This window comes from Equus przewalskii, chromosome 2 (assembly GCF_037783145.1).
Source record: "Equus przewalskii isolate Varuska chromosome 2, EquPr2, whole genome shotgun sequence".
Classification (NCBI taxonomy): Eukaryota; Metazoa; Chordata; class Mammalia; order Perissodactyla; family Equidae; genus Equus; species Equus przewalskii.
In genome coordinates this window covers 6,059,527-6,081,416 of record NC_091832.1, presented here as the reverse complement: position 1 = coordinate 6,081,416, position 21,890 = coordinate 6,059,527, and the positions used below count along the sequence as shown (strand labels likewise).

Sequence of the window (21,890 nt, the reverse complement as noted above, 5' to 3'; positions counted from 1 at the left end):
CCAATTCTGTGTTGTACCTCAAGCCAGACAGTATGATTTTATGTCTTTGGATACTTCCCTTTCTTCTGTAAAATGGGAGCAGAGCCCACTCAATCCTTCAGTTGCAGCTAGAGCAGAGGTTGGGGTGTAGGGGGGTTGTTCGTTTTGTGATGGCTAAGGGATGACCCATCTCTGTTCCAGTTGTAGAATCCTAGAATCAGAGCTGGAAGGAAGCTTGGAGGTGATCTGCGGTGACAGGCAGCTTCCTGTGGCCGCCCAAGCATGGAAGACTTCCCAGAACCAGAACCTTTCCAGTCTTTGGAAATGTTCAAGCTGAGAAAGGACGTTCAAGCAGAAGAGATCCTGCTCTCACGGGGCTTTCTGACAGAAGAGGTGGCTGGACGGGAGACTCCTTGGTTCCGACTTCTGCACACATTTTCTCTAACACCAGCTCGGGTGAGCTCGCAGGGCAGCTGTGTGGTTAATCACGGATGTCAAAGGGCTTCGACTGGGCAAACGTCACGGGTTACTAGTAACCACAGTACCAACAGCCACCATTTACTGTTTACAGCGCCAGGCACTGTACCCACCAAAGTGCTTCATATGTAGAATCGTGCGAGGTAGGGTGCATGATCATGATCTCTATTTCCTAGACAAGGAAATACAGCTTTAAATTTTTGCCCACGATCTCTCAGGGACAGAGCCTGGATCAAACTTAGGTTCATCAGATTCCAAAGCTGTTTTCGGCTTTTCTTTTTCTTCAGCTCGTTTCTATCTTGCTCTAAAACAGGAGAAGTGAGAAGCTTCGGAGCTCCGTTTCCCGCCGCCTCAGGAGCGGGAGGGAGACCAGCCGGGTCGGGAGGCGGCGGCCCTGCCGGCTGGGCAGCGACCTAGACCCGGGGATCCCCGATAGGCCAGCGGGCGGGGCCTTCCGTGGGCGGAGCCTTTCCGTGGGCGGGGCCTGCCGGCGGGCCGTGGGGCCCTTCGTGGGCGGGGCCAACGGGCGGCGCGGGCAGGAAGCGGCTCCGTGGGCGGACGCGAGCTGGGCAGGCGTGGGGGACGCCGCGTCCTGGGGCGCCTGAGGTCGGCAGTGCTGTCTCCGTGCGGCGTAACTCCTTGTTCGCTGTGTCCTGGCCGCCGCAGCCTCGCAGGACGATGGTGACCCGCCTGCTGCTGCGCCCCTGGGCCCGCGGTCCGGCGGTGGGCCCGGCAGCCCCGTGTCGGCCCCTCAGCGCCGGCTCCAGGCCCAGCCAGTACCTGCAGCGCAGCCTGGTGCCCACCATGCACTACCAGGACAGCCTGCCCAGGTGAGCCCGGCCTCCCGGCCCCCGCCGCCCGCCCCGGGTCGGCCCAGCCTCGCTCCAGTCACTCACGGCTCTTCTGCTGAATTCCTATCCGGGGGATGCCGCATCCCCCACCCTGGAAATCCGTGACTTTCGGAATCTCCTGGCACGGGAACCTCAGCACGCTCAGATTCTCTTCCAGAACGCCCCATTGCTCTCTGATTCTCTATCTTGAGCCCTACTCAGACTCCCTCGCCAATAACCCGGCGTCCAACCAGATATCCTAAAAAATATGCAACCGAACCCTGACCGCTCCAACTAGGGCGTCTCCTGCAGTGCTTTCGTGACTGCCCCGCATTCCTGTCCAGAGGACGGATGGGCCAGTTTCCGACACGTAATGGTTTCCCTCCCTCGGCTTCTCCCCACGCTCTTCACCCTGTTGCTCAGGCCCCTCGGCCCCACTCCCGGTGCCTCCAGCCCTACGCTCTTTGGCGCCCACCGGTCCCCTCCAGCCCGGGCTTCAGGTGCACCTACCCTCCCCCAGCTGCTTCTCAGCGTTCTGAGTCCGTCTTCGCCCGGAAACGTCGCTCCCACCGCACCTTCCTCAACATCACATTCACCCCCAGGTTCCTCTCCCTAAAATATCCTCCCTGCGCACAGTGCCCCTGCGGTTTCAGCCGCCTCACAGAAGTCTGACGCCACCCTTAGGACCCCTCAAACATTTATTCAGCAGCTCCAGAGCCCCCCAAGTTCTCTCCGTTCCTCCTCACCGTGGCCCCCCGCTTCTAAACACTTCGCCCAGAATCTGCTTTCCCTATGGAAACAGAACTTTTCTTAAATTCGGCTTCCAGTTTTCATAACCTTTGAACTCCCAGCCTTCGTCTGAACGGCCAGGTCTCCCTCTCCATCAGGAAATTTCCCCGGATCCCTTCACCCTCCAAAGCCTAACCCTAACTGCTCTACTCACTCGCCCGCCGGTTAGTTCCTGGTGCCAAGTTCCAAGTTTGTCTCAAAGACCCTTGTCACTTCCTGTCTCTGTAAACCCCTGTCAGGCGTCTCCAGGCCATGGCTGGCGGCCAGTGTCATCGTGTGTCTCCTCGCCCCGCCGTGCACACTTCAGAGTGAGCTTTGCATCACAAGCATCGCCTGACTCACACTAGCTTGCTGTTTTTCCCCACATCCAGGACCCATTTAGCCCACCCCCTCCCTCTCAGGAGGATCCTCTGAGGTCGTTCTTGTGAAAGCACAGTGTGCAGCCATCTCAGCAAACTAAAATGAGGTTATCTAGCCTGACGCCACTGTTTAAATTTGGCAGGAGGGTGAGAGAGAGAAAGAAAAAGGCTCTTTGTGCCTGTGAGATCAGCTGGAACACGCCTCCTCTCTGCGGCCTGTGTGAGCTGAGCCAGGATGTGGGGAGAGTGACAGAGCCTGTCTCCTCGCCAAGCCTAGCGGCAAACAGCCTTTGACTTCCCGGCAGGCCTGGGCCCCATCTGGGTTTAAGATCAGAGGGATTGCCTCCATTTTAGAATTGGAAAGCTGGAAAGAATATTCAAGATCATTTTGTCCAATCCACACAATGATCTGTGGGAATCTGGAGCTACCTACCATAGCACTCATCACACATGTGTGACCTTAAATGACGACCCCCAGGCGTCCATTACCATTACCGCAGCTGGAAATTGGGGGTTAGATAAGATGAAATTCCTTTGATCTCTGAGATTCTAGACTAGTAAAATGTGTTATCTTTGATGCTCGTTTTGTTGTCACACTTGGTGAAAAGCCCCGGCTTTGAGGTGCCTGGTGGAACATAGTTTCAGATTCCGGATCTGATACTCTTTATGTCTAACTTCAGGCAATTCAGTTAACTTCTTTGAGGCCCAGTTCTTACCTGCAAAGTAGGAAGAGAATGCACACAGTTCATAGAGAGAGAAGACGCCAAAGATAGGAACTGTCCTAATTCATTGGCGTGGGGAGAGAGACCCTTTGTATTAGGTAGTCGAAGTGCATGTCCCTCCCCCGCTTACTCTTCTTCCTGTTCTTGTCATATCACTGCTGCCTTTTAACCTAGTGGCCTTGGACTTGCTTTCCTCTAGGAACCCTTGTATTATCATTTGCTTGTTTTTCAGGTGTTACATTTTTTTCTTTGCTCTTTTTTAGTGTGGTCAAATATTCATAACAAAATTTACCATTTTAACAATTTTTGTGTGTACAGTTCAGTTAGGTGTTATTTTTAAGGATTAGATTGATGTACACTGAACAGTTAACCTCAAAATATCAAACTGCAAGGGGCTGGCCCCGTGGCCGAGTGGTTAAGTTCGCGCGCTCCGCTGCAGGCGGCCCAGTGTTCCGTTGGTTCGAATCCTGGGCGCGGACATGGCACTGCTCATCAAACCACGCTGAGGCAGCGTCCCACATGCCACAACTAGAAGGACCCACAATGAAGAATATACAACTATGTACCAGGGGGCTTTGGGGAGAAAAAGGAAAAATAAAATCTTTAAAAAAAAAAAAAAAATCAAACTGCAAGTCCTGAGGAGACACAAGGTAGATCAGCCTGACCTACTCATTTGCATTATTAATTTGCTAAACATTTATTGATATGGATTTGGAGACCAATCAATCAAGGGGAGGAGTTTACCATATAGTGGGGGTTATTTGACAGGTGAACAGATGGTGAAGATATCATGTGATAAGTGGGAAGCAGCATTTCCTGGGGGTTAAGATCAGGAGACAGGAGTCCCACAGATCTGATTTTTTATCCAGCTCCACTTCTTACTAGTTTCATGGCTGTGAGCAAGTCATCTAACCTAAAAATGGGACTCATAATGTGACCTTCCTCTCAGGGTTGTTAGAATTAAATACCTTGATATAAAGCACTTAGTACAAAGTCTGGCACATAGTGAGTACTCGTTAGATATTCACAAGTACTGTAACTGCTTTAAAGATTTGTTGCATGTCTGGGATGTGCTAGGGGACAACTGTTGTGTTGTTTTTGTGTTGTGGGAGTGACTTAGTGTCTGGCTAAGAGAAGCTTCACAGACGATGTGATTTTTTTTTTTTTTTTTTTTGGTGAGGAAGATTGGCCCTGAGCTAACATCTGTGCCAGTCTTCCTCTATTTTGTATGTGGGATGCTGCTACAGCATGACTTGATGAGTGGTGTATAAGTCCGTGCCTGGGATCCAAACACACGAACCCCAAGCTGCTGAAGCGGAGTGCACAAACTTAACCACTGGGCTACTGGGCTGGCCCCCAGAAGAGATGACTTTTGTGTTGGAATTAAGATCACCAAATGAGAAGTGTGAGGGAAGGATCGGGCAGCTCGTGCCAAGGAACAGAAGCCTGAAAATTATGATGTGGTCAGAAATTTTGAGTTTATGGTAGGCCCAGCCCAAATTAAGGAGTCACCATTTGGGCCCTTAGTTATTTGAATTGGGCTGGGGTGTGTGTGTGTGTTGGGGGGCAGGGAATCCATTTTATATCTTTAAAAAATAATATTGGACACATTTTAGGCCTATGCATGATCCACAATAAATGTCAACTATCTGTTGTTGTTTTTCTTTTAATCCCTAATCACTTTAGATCATAACCAGTGTTCAAGACAGAATGGGCGGGTTCCCTAGAATTCAGATGGGAGACAGGTGAGGCCAGAGTCCCCAGGGTGTGGAGGATAACAAAAACAGTAATGGTCTGGGCCCCAAAGACTTGTCTTTCACGTAGAGTGTCAACATCCAGAATGACTTTATCTGATTGGTAACTAGATTGTGTAAACACAGAAGGATTTCGGCTGTGTTCTTGCAGGAGGGACAGCAGGGTGCCTGCTGTTCCGAGGCAGATTGCGTAATGATAGCAGGTCATTTTCGCAGAGTCATTAACACAGGAGACAATAAGTGAGATAAATCTGCTTAGCGCTTACTGTTCTTCCATCTTTATTAAGGCAAATGATGTTTAGATGGGGGTGCGGTTCCTTAGATGGGGGTGGCGAAGGAGAACCTACCTGGTATTGATGGAACTGCCATGCATCTCTGAAGGCCCTAACTCTGCCTCTTTCAGGGCACCTGGCGAGTTACATCTCAGGGGGCTCAAGGAACTGCAAGTGTGCCCACAAAACCACTTTTGGTGTTCTTTGAGGAACTGTGGAGAAGGCAGGGTGGTGCAAAGAGACTGGAGATGACCTCACAACTTGATTTGTAAAGAGTAGAGAATAAATGTTGACTGTAAGTGAATGCTTACTCAAAAGGCGATTGTCGCGAACATGACTAACAATAATGTACAACTGAAATCTCACAAGGTTGTAATCTATCATAACATTAATAAAAAAAAAAAAGGCGATTGTCGCGGTAAGGGCCTTTGTGGTAGCAACTTACAGAAACTCTGTTTAAATTGGCTTAAGCCACCAGGAATGTGTGACCTCACAGACCTGAAAAGTCCAGGTTGGATCACGGGCTCATCTGATGTCATTAAGACTTTGTTTTTGGCCGGCTCGGTGGTGCAGTGGTGAAGTGCGCACGTTCCACTTCAGCAGCCCAGGGTTCACCAGTTCGGATCCCGGGTGTGGACATGGCACCACTTGGCAAGCCGTGATGTGGTAGGCATCCCACACATATAAAGTAGAGGAGGATGAGCATGGATGTTAGCTCAGGGCCAGTCTTCCTCAGTGAAAAGAGGAAGATTGCAGCAGTTAGCTCAGGGCTAATCTTCCTCAAAAAAAAACTGGGGGGAAAAAAGACTGTTTTGCCTTTCCACTCAACTCTTATCATTTGTGCGACTCCATTCTCAAGCAGGCTCTCTCCTCATGGTGACAAAGTGGCAGCCATCATTTAAGGCGTAGCTTACACCCTCATCTCTTAGTGACCTCAGCTGTTAGAGATTCCCCCTTCCTAACAGTTCAAAAACAGTTTAAAAATCCTGTAACTAAGTCTTAAAGATCCCCAGTGGGTCTCATTGGGTCTGAACCAGCGAGCTGTAAGCCCGCCCCAGGAGTTGGGGTGGAGTCACCCCACCTGAACCACAGGGACTCGAATGGGAAGGAGTGGTGTTCCAGAAGAAGGGAGAATGGATGGGGGGCAGGCAAACAACAGAAAAGGTGAAGTGCTGTGTTGGGCACTGAGGGAGGGATGATGAGCTAGTTCCCTAGGGACGTGAACGGTCTAGTTGGCAGAGTTTGGATCTACAAGACTTGAGGAGGGAGGAGATAATAAAATCTAGTATTTATTGAGTGCTTACTATGCACCAGGCGCTGTCAATGATATGTATTGCCTCGTTTAATCAGCACAGAACCCTAGGAGGTACGTGTTAGTATTCTCCCCATGTTATAGATGAGGAAACTTAGGTACGAGGGGGCCGCGCGCCCAGCGTCACACAGCTGTGAATGATGAAGCCGGCGTCCGCTCGCAGCCATCGTGCAGCTGCCTTGCAGTGAGAGGAATCGACGTGACTGTGGAGGTTTCAGTCCCAGAGTTATGAAGGTCTTAGAGACCATCTCTTTCAGTTCCTTCCTCTTACTGAAGAAACAAATTGATCAGAGATGAAGAGTGACTTGTTTAAAAAATATTTAACAGTTTTATTGAGATCTAATTCACGTATATAAAATTCACTCTTTTAAAGTATACAGTTCAGTAGGGTTTTTTTGTACAATCACAGAGTTGTGCAACTATCACTACTATCTAATTCATTTCATTATCCCCCCCAAAACACCCGTACTCATTAGCAGTCACTCCCATCCCCCCTCCCACCCCGGGTTACCACTCATCTACTTACTGAAAAGTGACTTGTTTAAGAGTTGAACTCAGGTTTGTCTGGCTTCAGAGCTTATGGTTTTTGCAGCGTACCACCCGGTCCCCAAACAGAGAACACGTCTGCAGTCGGCAGGGTCGTGCTCCCTCGCAGACCTTCCATTTTCTCGCTCACCTGACCAGGTTGAAACTATGAGAGAGGAGGGGCGTACTGACAGGTACACAATCAGAAGAGGACAGAGGACCCAGTCTTGAGAAAACATGCACTTTTAGGGTAGGAGGACATAATGAGGGAAAAGAGACTCAGAAGAAGGTGATGTCAAAACCAACAGGATAGGAAGAGTGTCCAACTCCATCTTCTACATCCTTTAAGGATCTCACATCCTGCAGTCTGCGGAGGGAGAGACATAAGTACAGAAATGCCAGTAAATGAGGCCGAGAAGAATATAGGGTCCTGGGATGGGTTGGGGAGTAAAGGAAGGAGTAATCAGCTCATTCGTTTAACATACATTTACTAACTACTTTTCTGTGCTGGCCCATGTGCCAGTGGAGGTCAGAGAAGGGGTTTCAGAGGAAAAATCCTAATGAGCGGTGAGCCCCTCTCTCTGTACATCACCGTAATTATGAGAGCCATTTCTGTGCATTTCTTCTCAGCTCCACATTTGGTGACATCATGTTGGTAGCTTGCAATTGGCCTGGTGGGAGATTTACAGAAATTGGTAAATAGTACAAATCAGGTCTTCACCCGCTGCCCACCGGAGAGCTGGTTCACTAACTCATCAGTCCTTGGAGTGGATAACAGAGATGAGGATGGGGAGGGGTGGTCTTAGTGGCTTTGAGAGGAAGGAAACTTGTTTAATGTTGACGGCAGATGGTGGGGGTCAGGAGGGTGCTGGTGCTTCCTAGAAGTTGGGGAGTGGCTTTCTTTGGAGAGAAATCTGAAAGTAAGTGGTACTGTCAGAATAGTCAGATTTTAAGAAAGGTGAGGAGGTAAGAGAAATACTGGAGAAGTAGTTATGGAATATAGGGTAGTTTATTCAGCACAGAATGGGGGTTCTAAATGGTGTAGTGGAAGTGGCTAGTGAAGAATAGTAGCTACATGGGGCCAAACTGGCTGTTGCTGAGCGGGTGAAAAGAAATAATTGGGGACAGGGTTTGTGCCTATGGTGGGAGGTGTGGAAACAGAAGGGAAGCGGGAAACTCAGAGGGAAATGGAAAGGAGAGAGTGTGAGCTAGTGAAAGGTATCTAGATGACTATAAATATACATTCAGAGTGTGCTGTGTGTCTAATGCTTACTGTATCTCAGATACATTGCTAATTTCTTTATATTATTATTTCATTTAATCCTCATAATAGCCCAGTGAGCTATTATTTAACAAATGGAGAAAGGGGGGCCAGAGAGGTAAGAAATTTGCCCAAAATCACATGGATAGTAAGTGACAGTCTAGGATGCAACTCCAGATCCGTGAGAGTGCAAAGGCTGTGACCTTAACCTCTCCGTAGACCAGCTGTGCTAGTGATGGACTTGTGCTGCGTGCGGGTGAACTTGACACACAGGATTTCTGATCGCTCTGTGAGGCAGTCAGTTCTTCTCTCCAACTATAGGCAGGATGGAGTCCGAGGGACATCAAGTAATTTGCTGCCTTTACCCATATAGCTAGAGGTTAAGGGCAGAACTGGGCCTCAAGCCTAGGTCTGATTCTAAATCTCATTATCTTTCCACTGTGTCAGTAGTTTTTACACTTTTTGACTTCACAGATCAGTAAAGTTATGGGGGGAAATATTATTATCAACATTATTTCGTAAAAGGAAGGACCTTTAATGATCCCCAACCCCATCTAAAACAAAAGAAAAGAGACAATCTCAGAATTATGGATAGACTTTTAAATTAAGCAAATTTAGCTTTGTGAAAAGCTCACTATACTGTTTTTTCTTTTCACTGTGAACCAGTAACTTCGTATACATGGCCATCATCTGCCAAGTATCAGATAATTCAGTGATGTGGACTGTGTTGCTGTATGGCGTTTGCATTGAGGGCATCTTGTATAATGCAAAAATGTAGACCTGGTAGGTTTGGCATATTCATTAAGTTATCTTTAATATTTTTTTAAGAGAAAACACGTGATTTTTGTATCCATGATACAAATATTTATGCAGAATCTCTACTGCCTCAATTTAGTCCCATTGATAAAATTCAGTTTCTGTTGTATTAGTAACTCAAAAATAAGTCATCTCTCTGAAAACTTGCTTTGCCCCACTAAAATAAGTTCAGGCTACAGTTAACATTTCAGAAGCTTTTTAATAGGGACTCTTTTTATTAAACTGCCGTTGCCTCTAATTTAGAATTTTCTTGAAAAAGAAGGTAAACTTTTATTAATAACCCTACTGTGTCAAAAGAAATTCCTGGGCCAGCCCCAGTGGCCTAGTGGTTAACTTCAGTGTGCTCAGCTTTGGTGACCTGGGCACAGACCTACAACACTTGTCTGTCAGTGGCCATTCTCTGGCGGTGGCTCACATACAAAATTGAGGACAGTTGGCAATAGATGTTAGCTCAGGGCAGATCTTCCTCAGCACAAAAATTAAAAAATTTAAAAAACCCAAAGTCCTGAGAAAAGTAAGTGGGTAATGTGGAAATTATGAGGTGGCTGAGGTAGTGTTGGGACTTTCTGTGTAAGTCCATGGATGTAAATGATCTACAGGATTGAAGTGTCACGATTGGTTACTTAGTGCAGCCTAAGTTCATGATGGCTGTAAATCTTTCATATTTGTTTTTAGCATCTTGTTTTGGATAAACATGCTTTGAAAAACAAATGGAAGAACCACAGTATTTCTAACAGTAAGGTTTGAAACTATGTTTTATGAATAACTTTTCATTTTTCCTAAAATGGCTGCCATATTTACATATTTTGAATATAGCAGTGTTAATTTTGAGCTGGCAGAGGTAACCTAACAAACTATGATTAAATTTTGGTACTAGGGGATATATCTTTCAGTAAAATTATTGGAATGAAAAAGAAAGTACACCTCATTGTACTGTCCACGTGTGTTCATTTCACAGTGGACCAGTAACTTCCTGCCGTGGCCGTCGCAGGGAACCGACTGGTAGAGAATGATGAGGAAGTGGGCACGTGGGAAGATCTGGTCCCTCCTTACGGGCCTCCTGCGGGCCGGGCATGGCTTGGGGGGCCATCCCATATTTGGCTGGCCCTTAGACAGACCTGTGTTTCACCTTTGTATCGTTCTCTGTCATAAAATTAACAAGAAAATTAAAAATAGAACTTTCAAAATTCCTCTTGGGGCAGAAAAATGCAATTGTTCAAACTAAGGGTAGAATTAAAATCAGGGCCAATACAGAGATAGCACAGGTATTATAGTTGTGACCAGGAAACGGGAGTGCTTCTGGCAGCTTCTGCTTCTCCATTTTAAATCTCTTGGTATATTTGCTAATTTATCTTATGAAATTCATCATTAATACATTAAAAAGTTATTAGTTTACTTAAAAATAGAGTTACCATTGATACTTACATTAGTGAATCTATCAATTCTGATTTGCCAGTGGCTTCCCATTGTTGGTTTTTTCAGAAGGAAATTAATTATCCAGTAGTAATTAGTTTATGAGTTTGGATTGTGAAGCTTATTAACATCTTCCACATATTGTCACCCTACACCAACCATGCTTTTTCCCCAGGCTTCCTATTCCCAAACTTGAAGACACCATTAGGAGATACCTCAATGCGCAGAAGCCTCTCTTGGATGACAGCCAGTTCAGGTAAATGCTGAGAACTCTGCATGATGATGGTTGGGTGGTTCAAGAGACGCTGGCAAGTAGTGGCGGACCAAGCTTCTTCGGGGGTGTCTATGATTTGATTGGGTCTCCAGGAACCTGGGACTAGTCTCCGCATTTGCAAAGTCAGGAAATAGATTTTCACTAATAAAGGGCTGACTAAGCCCTGAGGTGAGACTCTCTAACCAGACTCAACAGGTGATGGCGTATAAGCCAGAAGGCCAATTTGTCCTGTATCCTGGTAGGTGTACCTGGGAGGCTGGTTGGTACTGGTCATCTGCAGAGAGCGTGTGCTCCTGATGGGCAAGTCCACTGAGGAGAGCACATGGTAGACCAGAAGTTTGCTTGGTGTGTGTACTGAGTTAGATGGTGTGCCCCCAAAATTTCTGCTCTTCTTGCAACCTCACTATGTGACCTTATTTGGAAATAGGGTTGTTGCAGATGTAATTAGTTAAGATGAGGTCATACTTGAAGTAGGGTGGGTCATTAATCCAATATGACTGGTGTCCCTATAAGAAGAGAAGAGACACAGAGACAGCCATGTAATGATGGAGGCAGACACTAGAGGGTGTCAACAAGGAATGCCAGGGACACCTTGTGACACCAGAAGCTAAGAGAAAGGCATGGAACAGACTCGCCCGTAGAGCCTTCAGAGAGAATATGGTCCCGTCCACACCTTGATTTTGTCCTTCCAGCCTCCAGAACTGTGACAGGATAAATATCTGTTGTTTCAAGCCATCCAGTTTGTGGTACTTTGTTATGGCAGTCATAGGAAACTAATGCAGCGTGGCATTAGGAAGTAATACTGGATATTGTCCCAAAGTGGATTGCGTTAACCTCCTGTATCGTAGTATAGTACTCTTTTTCCATAATGGGAATTTTTTTGTGTAGATAGCTGAGATTGTCATTGGGATCACAGAATCCTTCACTGGACGTTGGTGGAAGAATGAAGATGAGCTGCTCATAGTCTAGTCCTCTGCTTTTAAAATATTATGAGTCACTTGAGGCTTCTTTTGAATAGTAATAATTTAATAGCTACCAGTTATTAAGTGTTAGTTTCAAACTACCCTAAATCCTTAGCTTTATACTTTTTTAATCTTGTGAAGTGGTATATTATCACTTTACACGTAAAGAAGCTGAGACTCAGAGAGATCAAGTAACTTGTCCAAGGTCACACAGTTTGAAAGTGACAGAGCTAGAAGTCAGACTTAGCTCTTTTTGACTCCAAAGCTCCTGTCCTTTTCTCTATGCCAAGCTGCCTCCTAGATTACAGATTATTTTATGAGATGTTGATTGACCTTCCCGATCAGTCATTTTAAGAACATATCCTAGATTTATTTGTTTTGCATTGATTCCTGTTCTTCTGACCAGAGGTGCTTTCTGATCTCAGTCTCAGGTTCGAGAGATACACTACATGGGACTCGAAGCTCGGTATGTGAGTCCTTGACTGTGAATCTAAAAATCATGTATTCCCTGCCATGGTTTGATTCCATCTTTTCCTAAACATTTCAGGAAAACAGAACAGCTTTGCAAGAGTTTTGAAAGTGGGATTGGAAAAGAGCTGCACGAGCAGCTGGTTGCTCAGGACAAGCAGAATAAACACACGAGCTACATTTCAGGTGGGTAGGCTGGGCTGTGGGCGCGATTTTTCCCAGAGCTCTCCACAGTGGAAAATAAGGCATCTTCTCTCCTGTTTTGCTCTCGCAAATATTTTTGGTGAGACCAGCACTGAAGTGATGTCTCATCCTCTCTTCCTAAGATATGCATTAAGGCTGAGTGAGTTCCTTCTCCACTCAGGTATTGACTGGAATCTGGGCTCAAGAGCAATGGCTTGCCTCCTCTGTAGGAAGGACCCAGACAACCTAATCATTGGTTCTGTCTGCAAAGGATGCAGGATTAAGTCCTATGTCTTTTTTTTTTTTTTTTTTTTTTTTTTGCTGAGGAAGATACACCCTGAGCTAACATCTGTTGCCAATCTTCCTCTCTTTGTATATGAGCCTCCACCACAGCATGGCCACTGACAGATGAGTGGTGTAGGTCCACGCCTGGGAACTGAACCCGTGCTCCTGAAGTGGGGTGCACCAAACTTAACCACTAAGTCACTGGGGCTGGCCCAAAGTCCTGTGTCTTGTGTGTATCATTTCAGATCCTTCATGGTCTGGCCTAACTGCCCTCTCCAGCCTTGTCTCTTACCAATCTTCCTGACACACTTCATGCTTCAACAGAACTGAACAGCTCATTGTTCCCTCAGCCCTTTAGTCTTTCCTCCTCCCGTGCCTTTATCCATGTTGTTCCCACGGCCGTTTTTTACCTGGAGAATTCTTCCTTTAAATCCAGCAGGGATGGTTTTTCTGTGAAACCTTTTGGTCTTTCTCCCTCTCCATTCAGAGTTGACTGCTTCCACCTCGGTTCCCACAGCACTTCTTTTAATTTAGTTCATATTGTTATTTAGGTTATACATGAACATAGTTTACAGAATCAAATAGTTCTGTCAGGCTTGTTAGGAGAAACCATAGTTTCCTAATTCTCCCCTCATTCCTCCCTCCTCACTTTCAGCTGCTCCCTGATTCTTTTGATACATAGCCCCATTCTTTAAATTACACCTACATTACTGCATCTTAACTCTTATCTACTGACATCTCACTACAGAAGATGAGAACTCAGCAGCCCCTTCTATCCCCACCACACACATGAGCCTTGTGTGCACTTCCTGTGCCCTGGTTTTCACGTTGAGTTAGTGGGGGTTTGGTTCGCTCAGTGTTTAGTGTTTACACTGTTAGGGTCATATTCACGCTACCATCAGCTGAGTTGTGTAGCATGTTGGGATTTTTTCCTTTTGTATACAAACTTTTTGTTTTTTCTGAAGTTAATTATCTTATACTTTCTTTTGTTTAGCCTTCTAGGTGCTTAATAATTTATCTGGGAATTTTTTTTAAGTTCTTATCTTCCGTCAGAGTCTATCTCCAAGTGGCTTTTTTTCCGTTTGTTTTGCCCTTTTTTCTTTCTTCAGATGCTTCCTAATCTGTCTGTTGTCTTGGATATGATGAGACATTAAAAAGCTGTTGGCAGGGCTCACCCGGTGGCGCAGCAGTTAAGTACGCACGTTCTGTTTGAGCAGCCCAGGGTTCGCCGGTTTGGATCCCAGGCGCGGACATGGCACTGCTTGTCAAGCCATGCTGTGGCCATCCCACATATAAAGTGGAGGAAGATGGGCACAGATGTTAGCTCAGGGCCAGTCTTCCTCAGCAAAAAAAGAGGAGGATTGGCAGCAGATGTTAGCTCAGGGCTGATCTTCCTCAGGAAGAAAAAAAAAAAAAAGCTGTTGGAAACTCTGGATGAGGGTGGGCCTCATCAGACACAGCTTCTTGTGACGTGGTCTGGCTAGACCATTCGTTGCTGAACATAATGTTTGCATCTTTGGGTTAGACTCCCAGGGAAGGCTTTGCCAGGAAACTGCCAAAAGGCCTGTTCCTGCTTGCTGGTGTTGGAGGCATGTGGTAAGGGAAGAGGGCTTGGATCTCGGCTGTGACTTATGTCCCCCAGTTTTACTTTCTCCAGAGAATAAAACTTAAGTCTTTACTGGAGTGGGGAGGGAATCTGTGGGTGGGAGTGAGGGTCTGATTAAACAGCCTTTGAACAGATCTGTCTAGGCTGCCAATTCCTGAGTCCTGTGGGGGTTCTGCTGTGTAAATCCTATTATTTCTTGGCTTTCTCTGCCACCAGCTTAGACTGGGCTTTCTGAGTCTGCTTTAGTCGTTACCAGTTGCCTAAATGCTTTCCAGCTTCCAATGTTTGCTCTTTTCTCATCTCTCATTCTCTGTGCCTTGTTAGTTGATGTCTCTTTAAAATTCTTTTACTGAAGGGATCAGAGGCCTAAATTCACGTCTTCTTTGATCAAACACATCCTACCTCCCAGTACTTCTTTTCTCTCACCATTGCATTATGTTTGAATTCTGTTCGTCTCCTTCACCAGAGTTCTTCCCAATCAAGGTCCATGTCCTTTTCCTCTCTATATCCCCTGGCCTGAGTCTCAAGGAATGAAAGGGAATGAATGGGCCAAAAAATGAACAATAGATACGTTTGTGTCCCTTAATCCCTTTCCCAGTGCTTTACATGTGAAAATTATTTCCTCCAGTGGAAGATGGTTCTTATTTGTAGAATATATCCATGCTTGCTAATCCTGGCAGCAACTTCCCTTGAAGACACATTTTCTGATAAAATATTGCTTCTGGAATTTTTACAGACAAAACATCCACAGGAGTGCAGAGGGCTAGTTTGAGTGATCCACACGCATCGTTAGTTATTTCTAATTGCTTTACGAGCATTTCCTAAGAGAGGGAGTGCGGGAGTGTACATAGTACACAGAGTGATGGTGAAGACGCCTGACATCAGGGAGTCAGCAAGTGTGAGTGTTGTCCCTGAAAGGAGATGAAGAAGAGAAACCTAAGGAGACAGGGTGGGGCTTAACAAATATTCTGTTCCAGCACGAATGCAAGTGAGGCGTTATTGTATTTTATTCCTTTAAGAGCAAAGAAAGGAAACAGAATGGAGAAGAAAAAGCGATTAATAAACTTTAGGGAAATGCAAATCAAAAGCACAATGAGATACCCACTAGAATGGCTCCAATCCAACAGACAGACAATAACAATAAAAGATGTTGCCGAGGATATGGAGAGATTGGAACCCTCAGCTGCTGGTTGTAGCGGTGCAGCCACTTTGGAAAACACTCTGGCATTTCCTCAGAAGGTGAAACACAGGCTCACCACGTGTCCTAGCAACTCCACTCCCAGCTGTATCCCCAAGAGAACTGAGAGCATATGTCCACACAGAAACTTGTACGGAGCAGCATTATTCATAATAACCAAAAAGTAGAAACAACCCAAATGTCCATAGACTGATGAATGAATAAACAAAATGTGGTATATCCATATAATGGGACATTATTCAGCAATTAAAAGAAAGAAATAACTGCTATATGCTACAACATGTGTGAACCTCAAAAACATTATTATAAGTGTTACATGCCGGATGTAAAAGACCACATATTGTATGATCCTGTTTATATGTCATGAATGATTGCAGAGCAAAAAAATAATCTGGAAATTCTACCCTCTGGAGATTGATGTCATTTCTTCTGCATATGCTTGATCTATTTTCTTTCTCAAATTTTATTTGTAGGGACTGTATTAACTTTTTATGTGTTCTTTCTTAATTTTTATTGTTTAGGCCCCTGGTTTGATATGTACTTAACTGCGCGAGACTCCATTGTCTTGAACTTTAATCCATTTATGGCATTCAATCCTGACCCAAAGTCTGAGTATAATGACCAGCTCACCCGGGCGACCAACCTGACTGTTTCTGCCGTCCGGTTCCTGAAGACACTGAGGGCTGGCCTTTTGGAGCCAGAAGTGTTCCATTTGAACCCTGCCAAAAGTGACACTGATACCTTCAAGAGACTCATACGCTTTGTGCCTTCCTCTCTGTCCTGGTATGGTGCCTACTTGGTCAATGCGTATCCCCTGGATATGTCCCAGTATTTTCGGCTTTTCAATTCAACTCGTTTACCCAGACCCAGTCGGGATGAACTCTTCACTGATGACAAGGCCAGACACCTCCTGGTTCTAAGAAAAGGACATTTCTATGTCTTTGATGTCCTGGATCAAGATGGGAACATTGTGAGCCCCTCCGAAATCCAAGCTCATCTGAAGTACATTCTCTCAGACAGCAGCCCCGCCCCTGAGTTTCCACTGGCGTATCTGACCAGTGAGAACCGAGACGTGTGGGCAGAGCTCAGGCAGAAGCTGGTGAATGGGGGCAACGAGGAGACCCTGAGGAAGGTGGACTCTGCTGTGTTCTGTCTCTGCCTAGATGACTTCCCCATCAAGGACCTAATCCACTTGTCCCACAGCATGCTTCACGGTGATGGCACCAACCGCTGGTTTGATAAATCGTTTAACCTCGTGATAGCTGAGGACGGCACTGCTGGCGTCCACTTTGAACATGCTTGGGGCGACGGTGTGGCAGTGCTCAGGTTCTTTCATGAAGTGTTTAAAGACAGCACTCAGGCCCCCGCCATCACTCCACAGAGCCAGCCGGCCAAGACTGACTCCTCTATTGCCGTGCAGAAACTCAGCTTCAAGCTGAGTGATGCCTTGAAGACTGGCATCAGTGCTGCTAAGGACAAGTTTGATGCCACCGTGACAACCCTCACCATCGACATCATCCGGTTTCAGAGAGGAGGCAAAGAATTCCTGAAGAAGCAGAAGCTGAGCCCTGACTCGGTGGCCCAGCTGGCCTTCCAGATGGCCTTTCTGAGGCAGTACGGGCAGACCGTGGCCACCTACGAGTCCTGTAGCACAGCAGCATTCAAGCACGGCCGCACCGAGACCATCCGCCCGGCCTCCGTCTTCACAAAGAGGTGCTCTGAGGCCTTTGTCAGGGAGCCCTCCAAGCACAGTGCTGCGGAGCTTCAGCAGATGATGGCCGAGTGCTCCAAGTACCACGGCCGGCTGACCAAAGAGGCAGCAATGGGTGAGACGGGGGTGGGAGCACGCCCTTGGGTCTCCCTGCCCTCAGCGCTGGGGTAAGCCTCAGTAATATTCTGTCTCACATCTAGGTTCCACCCCTTCACTACGTCAATGCATCTGCCATCTCCCAAAATGACTGTTTTTCTGCCCCAGCGGTCTGAATAGCCAGACTAGCTGCTAGGGGTCAGAATGTTCTCGCCTCCTAAGCTGAGATGGGGAAATGCATCTCACTTCATGCTCAAGTAAGGTCACTTTCAGCGGTGACACGATTCGCTTTCTCTTAGTTAACGATCATCAGACTCACTTTTGACAATTTAGGATTTCTGAGCCCGCAGCCCCTCTTCCTTCACCTCAGTTGCAGTGTGTTTGGTCCCTGTACACAGGCCGTCCCAGAAGCGCTTTCCACACCTAAGCGTCAGCCTTCTTTGCCTCTTTGAGGTAAAATTCGAGACCTGGAGAGGACCTGGAGGATCACGTAGTCCAGTCCTTTTATGCAGCCCAAAGTCCTGGACTGAGGGGAACCTCCAAGACGCTCTGGTCTCATTCTTCTCCAGTTTATAGGCAGGAAACGGAGGCCCCTGGCCCAGGGTTACACAGCAAGTTAGCAATGAGGCTGAGATTAGAAGCCCTTTCCGTTTCACTCCACTGGCTCAGTCTTGGCTTTTACACTTGACTTGGACTTTGGGTTTTATCTTAGTTTTTGAGTCCATCGCTCTCTTCACATACTTTTTTTGGCTGTTTGACTAAACTGATTCAGTTTCAGAATTTTTGAATTCACACTTTTATTTTAGGCTCATTTTTAGCTCAGCTTTTTTTAAAGGAATTGTTCTAGAATGAGCTGCGCCAGAGGTTGGGGAGCTGGCAGTGTGCATGCCGAGTAGACAGGCCTTGCTCCACTGTGAGGCTGCTGGGAAGGGGCCTCCTCCTGTGGGGGGAGGTGTTTCTCAGGCCTCTCTCAGATCCGGGAGTCAGACTTTGCCTTCCCTCTGTCTCTGCAGGCCAGGGCTTTGACCGCCACTTGTTTGTTCTGCGGTACTTGGCAGCAGCCAAAGGGATTTCCGTGCCTGAGCTGTTCCTGGACCCTGCATACGGGCAGATGAACCACAACGTCCTGTCTACGAGCACGCTGAGCAGCCCAGAAGTGAGCCTCGGCGGCTTTGCCCCCGTGGTCCCCGATGGCTTTGGCGTTGGGTATGCTGTTCACGACGATTGGATAGGCTGCAACGTCTCCTCCTACCCAGGCCGCAACAGCCAGGAGTTTCTCCAGTGTGTGGAGAAGGCCTTGGAAGACATGTTTGATGCCTTAGAAGGCAAAGCCATCAAAACTTAACTTCTGGGCCGGTGAAAAGCCTCCATCGCTTCATCGCCATGAAAATTGGGGCCGATGTAACCAATAGGTGCTACTCTGTGACTAATGCAGCTGACTGTGAGGTGCCCGGGCTGTAAGGCTTGAGCTTTAAAATCCTGGCGTTAAAGCTAAACATGTAATTTTCAAGTGGGACTAGATCACAACTAAAGATGATGGGAGATTTCAATTTCAAGGGGATTTGGTCAAGGGATAGGATTCGGAAAAATAATTCAGGTGTATTTATTGTTGAAGCAGAAATAAAATTTGATTATTGCTTGGAGATGGTTCCTCTTTGCTTTTTTTACCTAATTTCCTAATTCCCGCAAAGAACAACAGTAAGTTCAGTAAGTTCGGGCAGCAGTAAGTTCCCACTGGCTCCTGGCTCTTCAGGTGATGGTGGGAAACGCTGTTTCATCCCCCCTATTAACTTGCTCCTCTCCTGGGATGTCCTCTCTTTAAAAATCCTCTTCGGGGCTGGCCCAGTGGCGCAGCGGTTAAGTGCTCATGTTCCGCTTCTCGGTGACCCAGGTTTTGCCAGTTCGGATCCCGGGTGTGGACATGGCACCGCTTGGCACACCATGCTGTAGTAGGCATCCCACATATAAAGTAGAGGAAGACGGGCACGGATGTTAGCTCAGGGCCAGTCTTCCTCAGCAAAAAGAGGAGGATTGGCAGCAGATGTTAGCTCAGAGCTAATCTTCCTCAAAAAAAATAAAGATTTATGATTCGTGCGTATTTATTTTAACCAGGTGACTCATGTGCTAATTATGGCCTAATGTGGAAATAATCACTCTGTACCTTTTGCAGTTGAAACTTCTCCACTGAGTGAAGCGACACAGAATTTTTGTTAGAACACTGCTATTCAATTTATTGTTAGAACACAGCTGTAACATGAAAGGAAGGGGGTTTTGTTCTGTTCTGTTTGTTTTTTGAAAAGGAAGGTTTCTGTTTGTGTTTAATTTTACCTGCACGCTCAGTGGCTTGTCCACCAGGTTATTGGACAGCTGGGATTTGAATTCTGGTACGAGCCAGTCACAGAGCACATCCAATGCCTCATCTCACGTAGTCCTCCTTACAGTTCTGTAAACATGCCTGCACATCTTAGCCGACTCCGCCCACCCTTCACTCAGTCATCGTTTAGTGAATTTCCCACAGGTACCAGGTCCTCTGTATTCCTTGGTTTGATTAGAGAGAGACAACTGATGGCTGCCAGTGCACATAAATATATTGCCGCTCTCATTCATGAACATAACTGGGAATACCTGAACTCCTGGTTCATAACCGGGAATATCTGAACTCCCGGTTCATAACCGGGAATATCTGAACTCCCCATTCATAACCGGGAATATCTGAACTCCTGGTTCATAACTGAAAATATCTGAACTCCTGGTTCATAACTGGGAATATCTGAACTCCTGGTTCATAACCGGGAATATCTGAACTCCTGGTTCATAACTGAGAATATCTGAACTCCTGGTTCTACTATGTCCTCCCTTACGACCACAGGCAAGTTATTCAGCCTGTCTGGTCTGTGAGTTCCCCTGTGTAAATGAGGATAATTCCTATAGCGTGGGACTGTAACGAGGATTAGCTGTAACAATAAAGGTAAAGCACCTGGCACATAGTTGAAGACAAATCTGTGTTCTCTTGCTTTGTGACGTCTCTGCTGCTACTGTTACAATCCTTGTTGAAGCACTGACCCCCCTTGAATTGCCGGTTCCCCAAAGCAGGACTCTGAAGATCGAGGCCTCCACTGAAACTTGCAGGGCTGGAAAGTTAGATTTCATGCTTATGTTCAGGTGAGCGTACCCTTGGGCAGTATACCTTGGGTGCATGCAGTTCTTGAAGGGGGCCTCTCCTACTGGCATTCCTACTTATAACTTCCCCCACCCTTCCTTCTGGTCTTGGATTCATGCTATGAAAGATTCTACTATGGTAGCTAGGATGGCAAAAACACTTAAGTCTCCACCCAGTTGGGGTGCGCACACCTCTTGCACATTTGTACAGAGCTCAACCATTTGTAAAGCATCAGCTGGTCTGATCCCCCCAACTGGAATGCACAGAAGTTATCCCCATTTTACATACAGAAGACGGATGGGTTGGTGGAGCTCAAGCAAGGTCACTTAGTAAGTAGTAGGATCAGGACTAGCTCTTTTGATTCCTTGTTCGGTGCTCTTTCTATTATGTTTCTGTTTGTCTAGGCTTCCAGGAGTTAGCCCTTAAACTCGCCGGCCTCCCAACTCAGGAGACTGAACTTTGTTAAATTAGCCCCTGCTGCTCTGACCCTAAAGCAGCTCCCATGTGGACCTTACCATGTGAGGAGCAGCTCTGTGGGAATGAGCAAGCTCTGTCCAGGGAGCTTTCTCTGTGACTCCTGAACAAGTATGGCACATCCCCAGACCCACAGCCACACCAGCCTCTCTGGAGATCATCTGCTTCTCTTTGAGGTGCCCCCAGAATCCCCAAAGTGAATTTTGTGAATACCATGTAGATTATGTTTTTCAAAAAAAAGCTTTATTGAGATATACTTCACATACTATACATTGCATTTGTTTAAAGTGTATCATTCAATCATTTTAAGCATATTCACAGAGTTGTGCAATCATCGCCATAATTTGAGAACATTTTCATCCCAAAAGAAATGGATCCTTCAGCAGTCCCTTCCCTTTTCTCCTGACCCCCCGACTCCCCTGCAAACGCTACACAGACACTCATTTACATTTTGTCTCTACAGATTTTCCTATTCTGGACATTTCCTATAAATGGAATCATACATTATGTGGCCTTCCGTTAGTGGCTTTTTTCACTTAGCATAATGTTTTCAAGTTTATCCATGTTCTAGCATGTGTCAGTACTTATTTTCTTTTTATTGCTGAATACTATTCCAGTGTATGGATACACCACATTTTATTTATTCACTCATCAGTTGATGGTCATTTGGGTTGTTTCCACTTTTTGGCTTTTATGAATAATGCTGCTTTGAACATCTGTGTATAAGTTTTTGTGCGGACATATGTTTTCATTTCTCTGAGGTATATAACTAGGAGTAGAATTGCTGGGTCATGTAGTAACTCTGTGTTTACTCATTTGAGGACTCTCTAAGGTTTTTTCCAAAGCAGCTGCACCATTTTACATTCCCACCAGCAGGACATGAAGGTTTCAATTCCTCCACATCCTCACCTACACTTGTTATCATCGGTCTATTTTGATTATAGCCATTCTGGTGGGTGTGAAC

At 46.3% G+C, this 21,890-nt stretch overlaps 1 protein-coding gene across 3 annotated transcripts; it reads left to right on the top strand.

Annotated features, from left to right (window-relative positions):
- Window positions 1–945: 945 nt before the first annotated feature.
- On the top strand, window positions 946–18,935 carry CPT2 (carnitine palmitoyltransferase 2). 3 transcript variants are annotated; one of them, XM_070609581.1, is made up of 6 exons: window positions 946–1,286; window positions 8,947–9,063; window positions 10,685–10,765; window positions 12,293–12,399; window positions 16,007–17,311; window positions 18,306–18,935. In XM_070609581.1, exons 5-6 carry the CDS (start codon window positions 16,021–16,023, stop codon window positions 18,635–18,637), a joined length of 1,623 nt encoding a protein of 540 aa, XP_070465682.1. In that variant the 5' UTR covers window positions 946–1,286; window positions 8,947–9,063; window positions 10,685–10,765; window positions 12,293–12,399; window positions 16,007–16,020; the 3' UTR covers window positions 18,638–18,935. The 3 variants fall into 3 exon arrangements, with proteins under 3 accessions (XP_070465682.1, XP_070465681.1, XP_070465683.1); XM_070609580.1 differs by lacking the exon at window positions 8,947–9,063 and having other exon boundaries at window positions 962–1,286; window positions 16,007–17,363; XM_070609582.1 differs by lacking the exon at window positions 8,947–9,063 and having other exon boundaries at window positions 971–1,286.
- The last annotated feature ends 2,955 nt before the right edge of the window (window positions 18,936–21,890 follow it).

Excerpts from the sequence above, each read along its gene's own strand:
- CPT2 (XM_070609582.1), top strand. The coding sequence starts at position 1,135 with ATGGTGACCCGCCTGCTGCTGCGCCCCTGGGCCCGCGGTCCGGCGGTG. Across the intron at positions 10,766-12,292 it reads TTGGATGACAGCCAGTTCAG|GAAAACAGAACAGCTTTGCA; the intron begins GTAAATGCTGAG and ends TAAACATTTCAG. Across the intron at positions 17,312-18,305 it reads GACCAAAGAGGCAGCAATGG|GCCAGGGCTTTGACCGCCAC; the intron begins GTGAGACGGGGG and ends CTGTCTCTGCAG.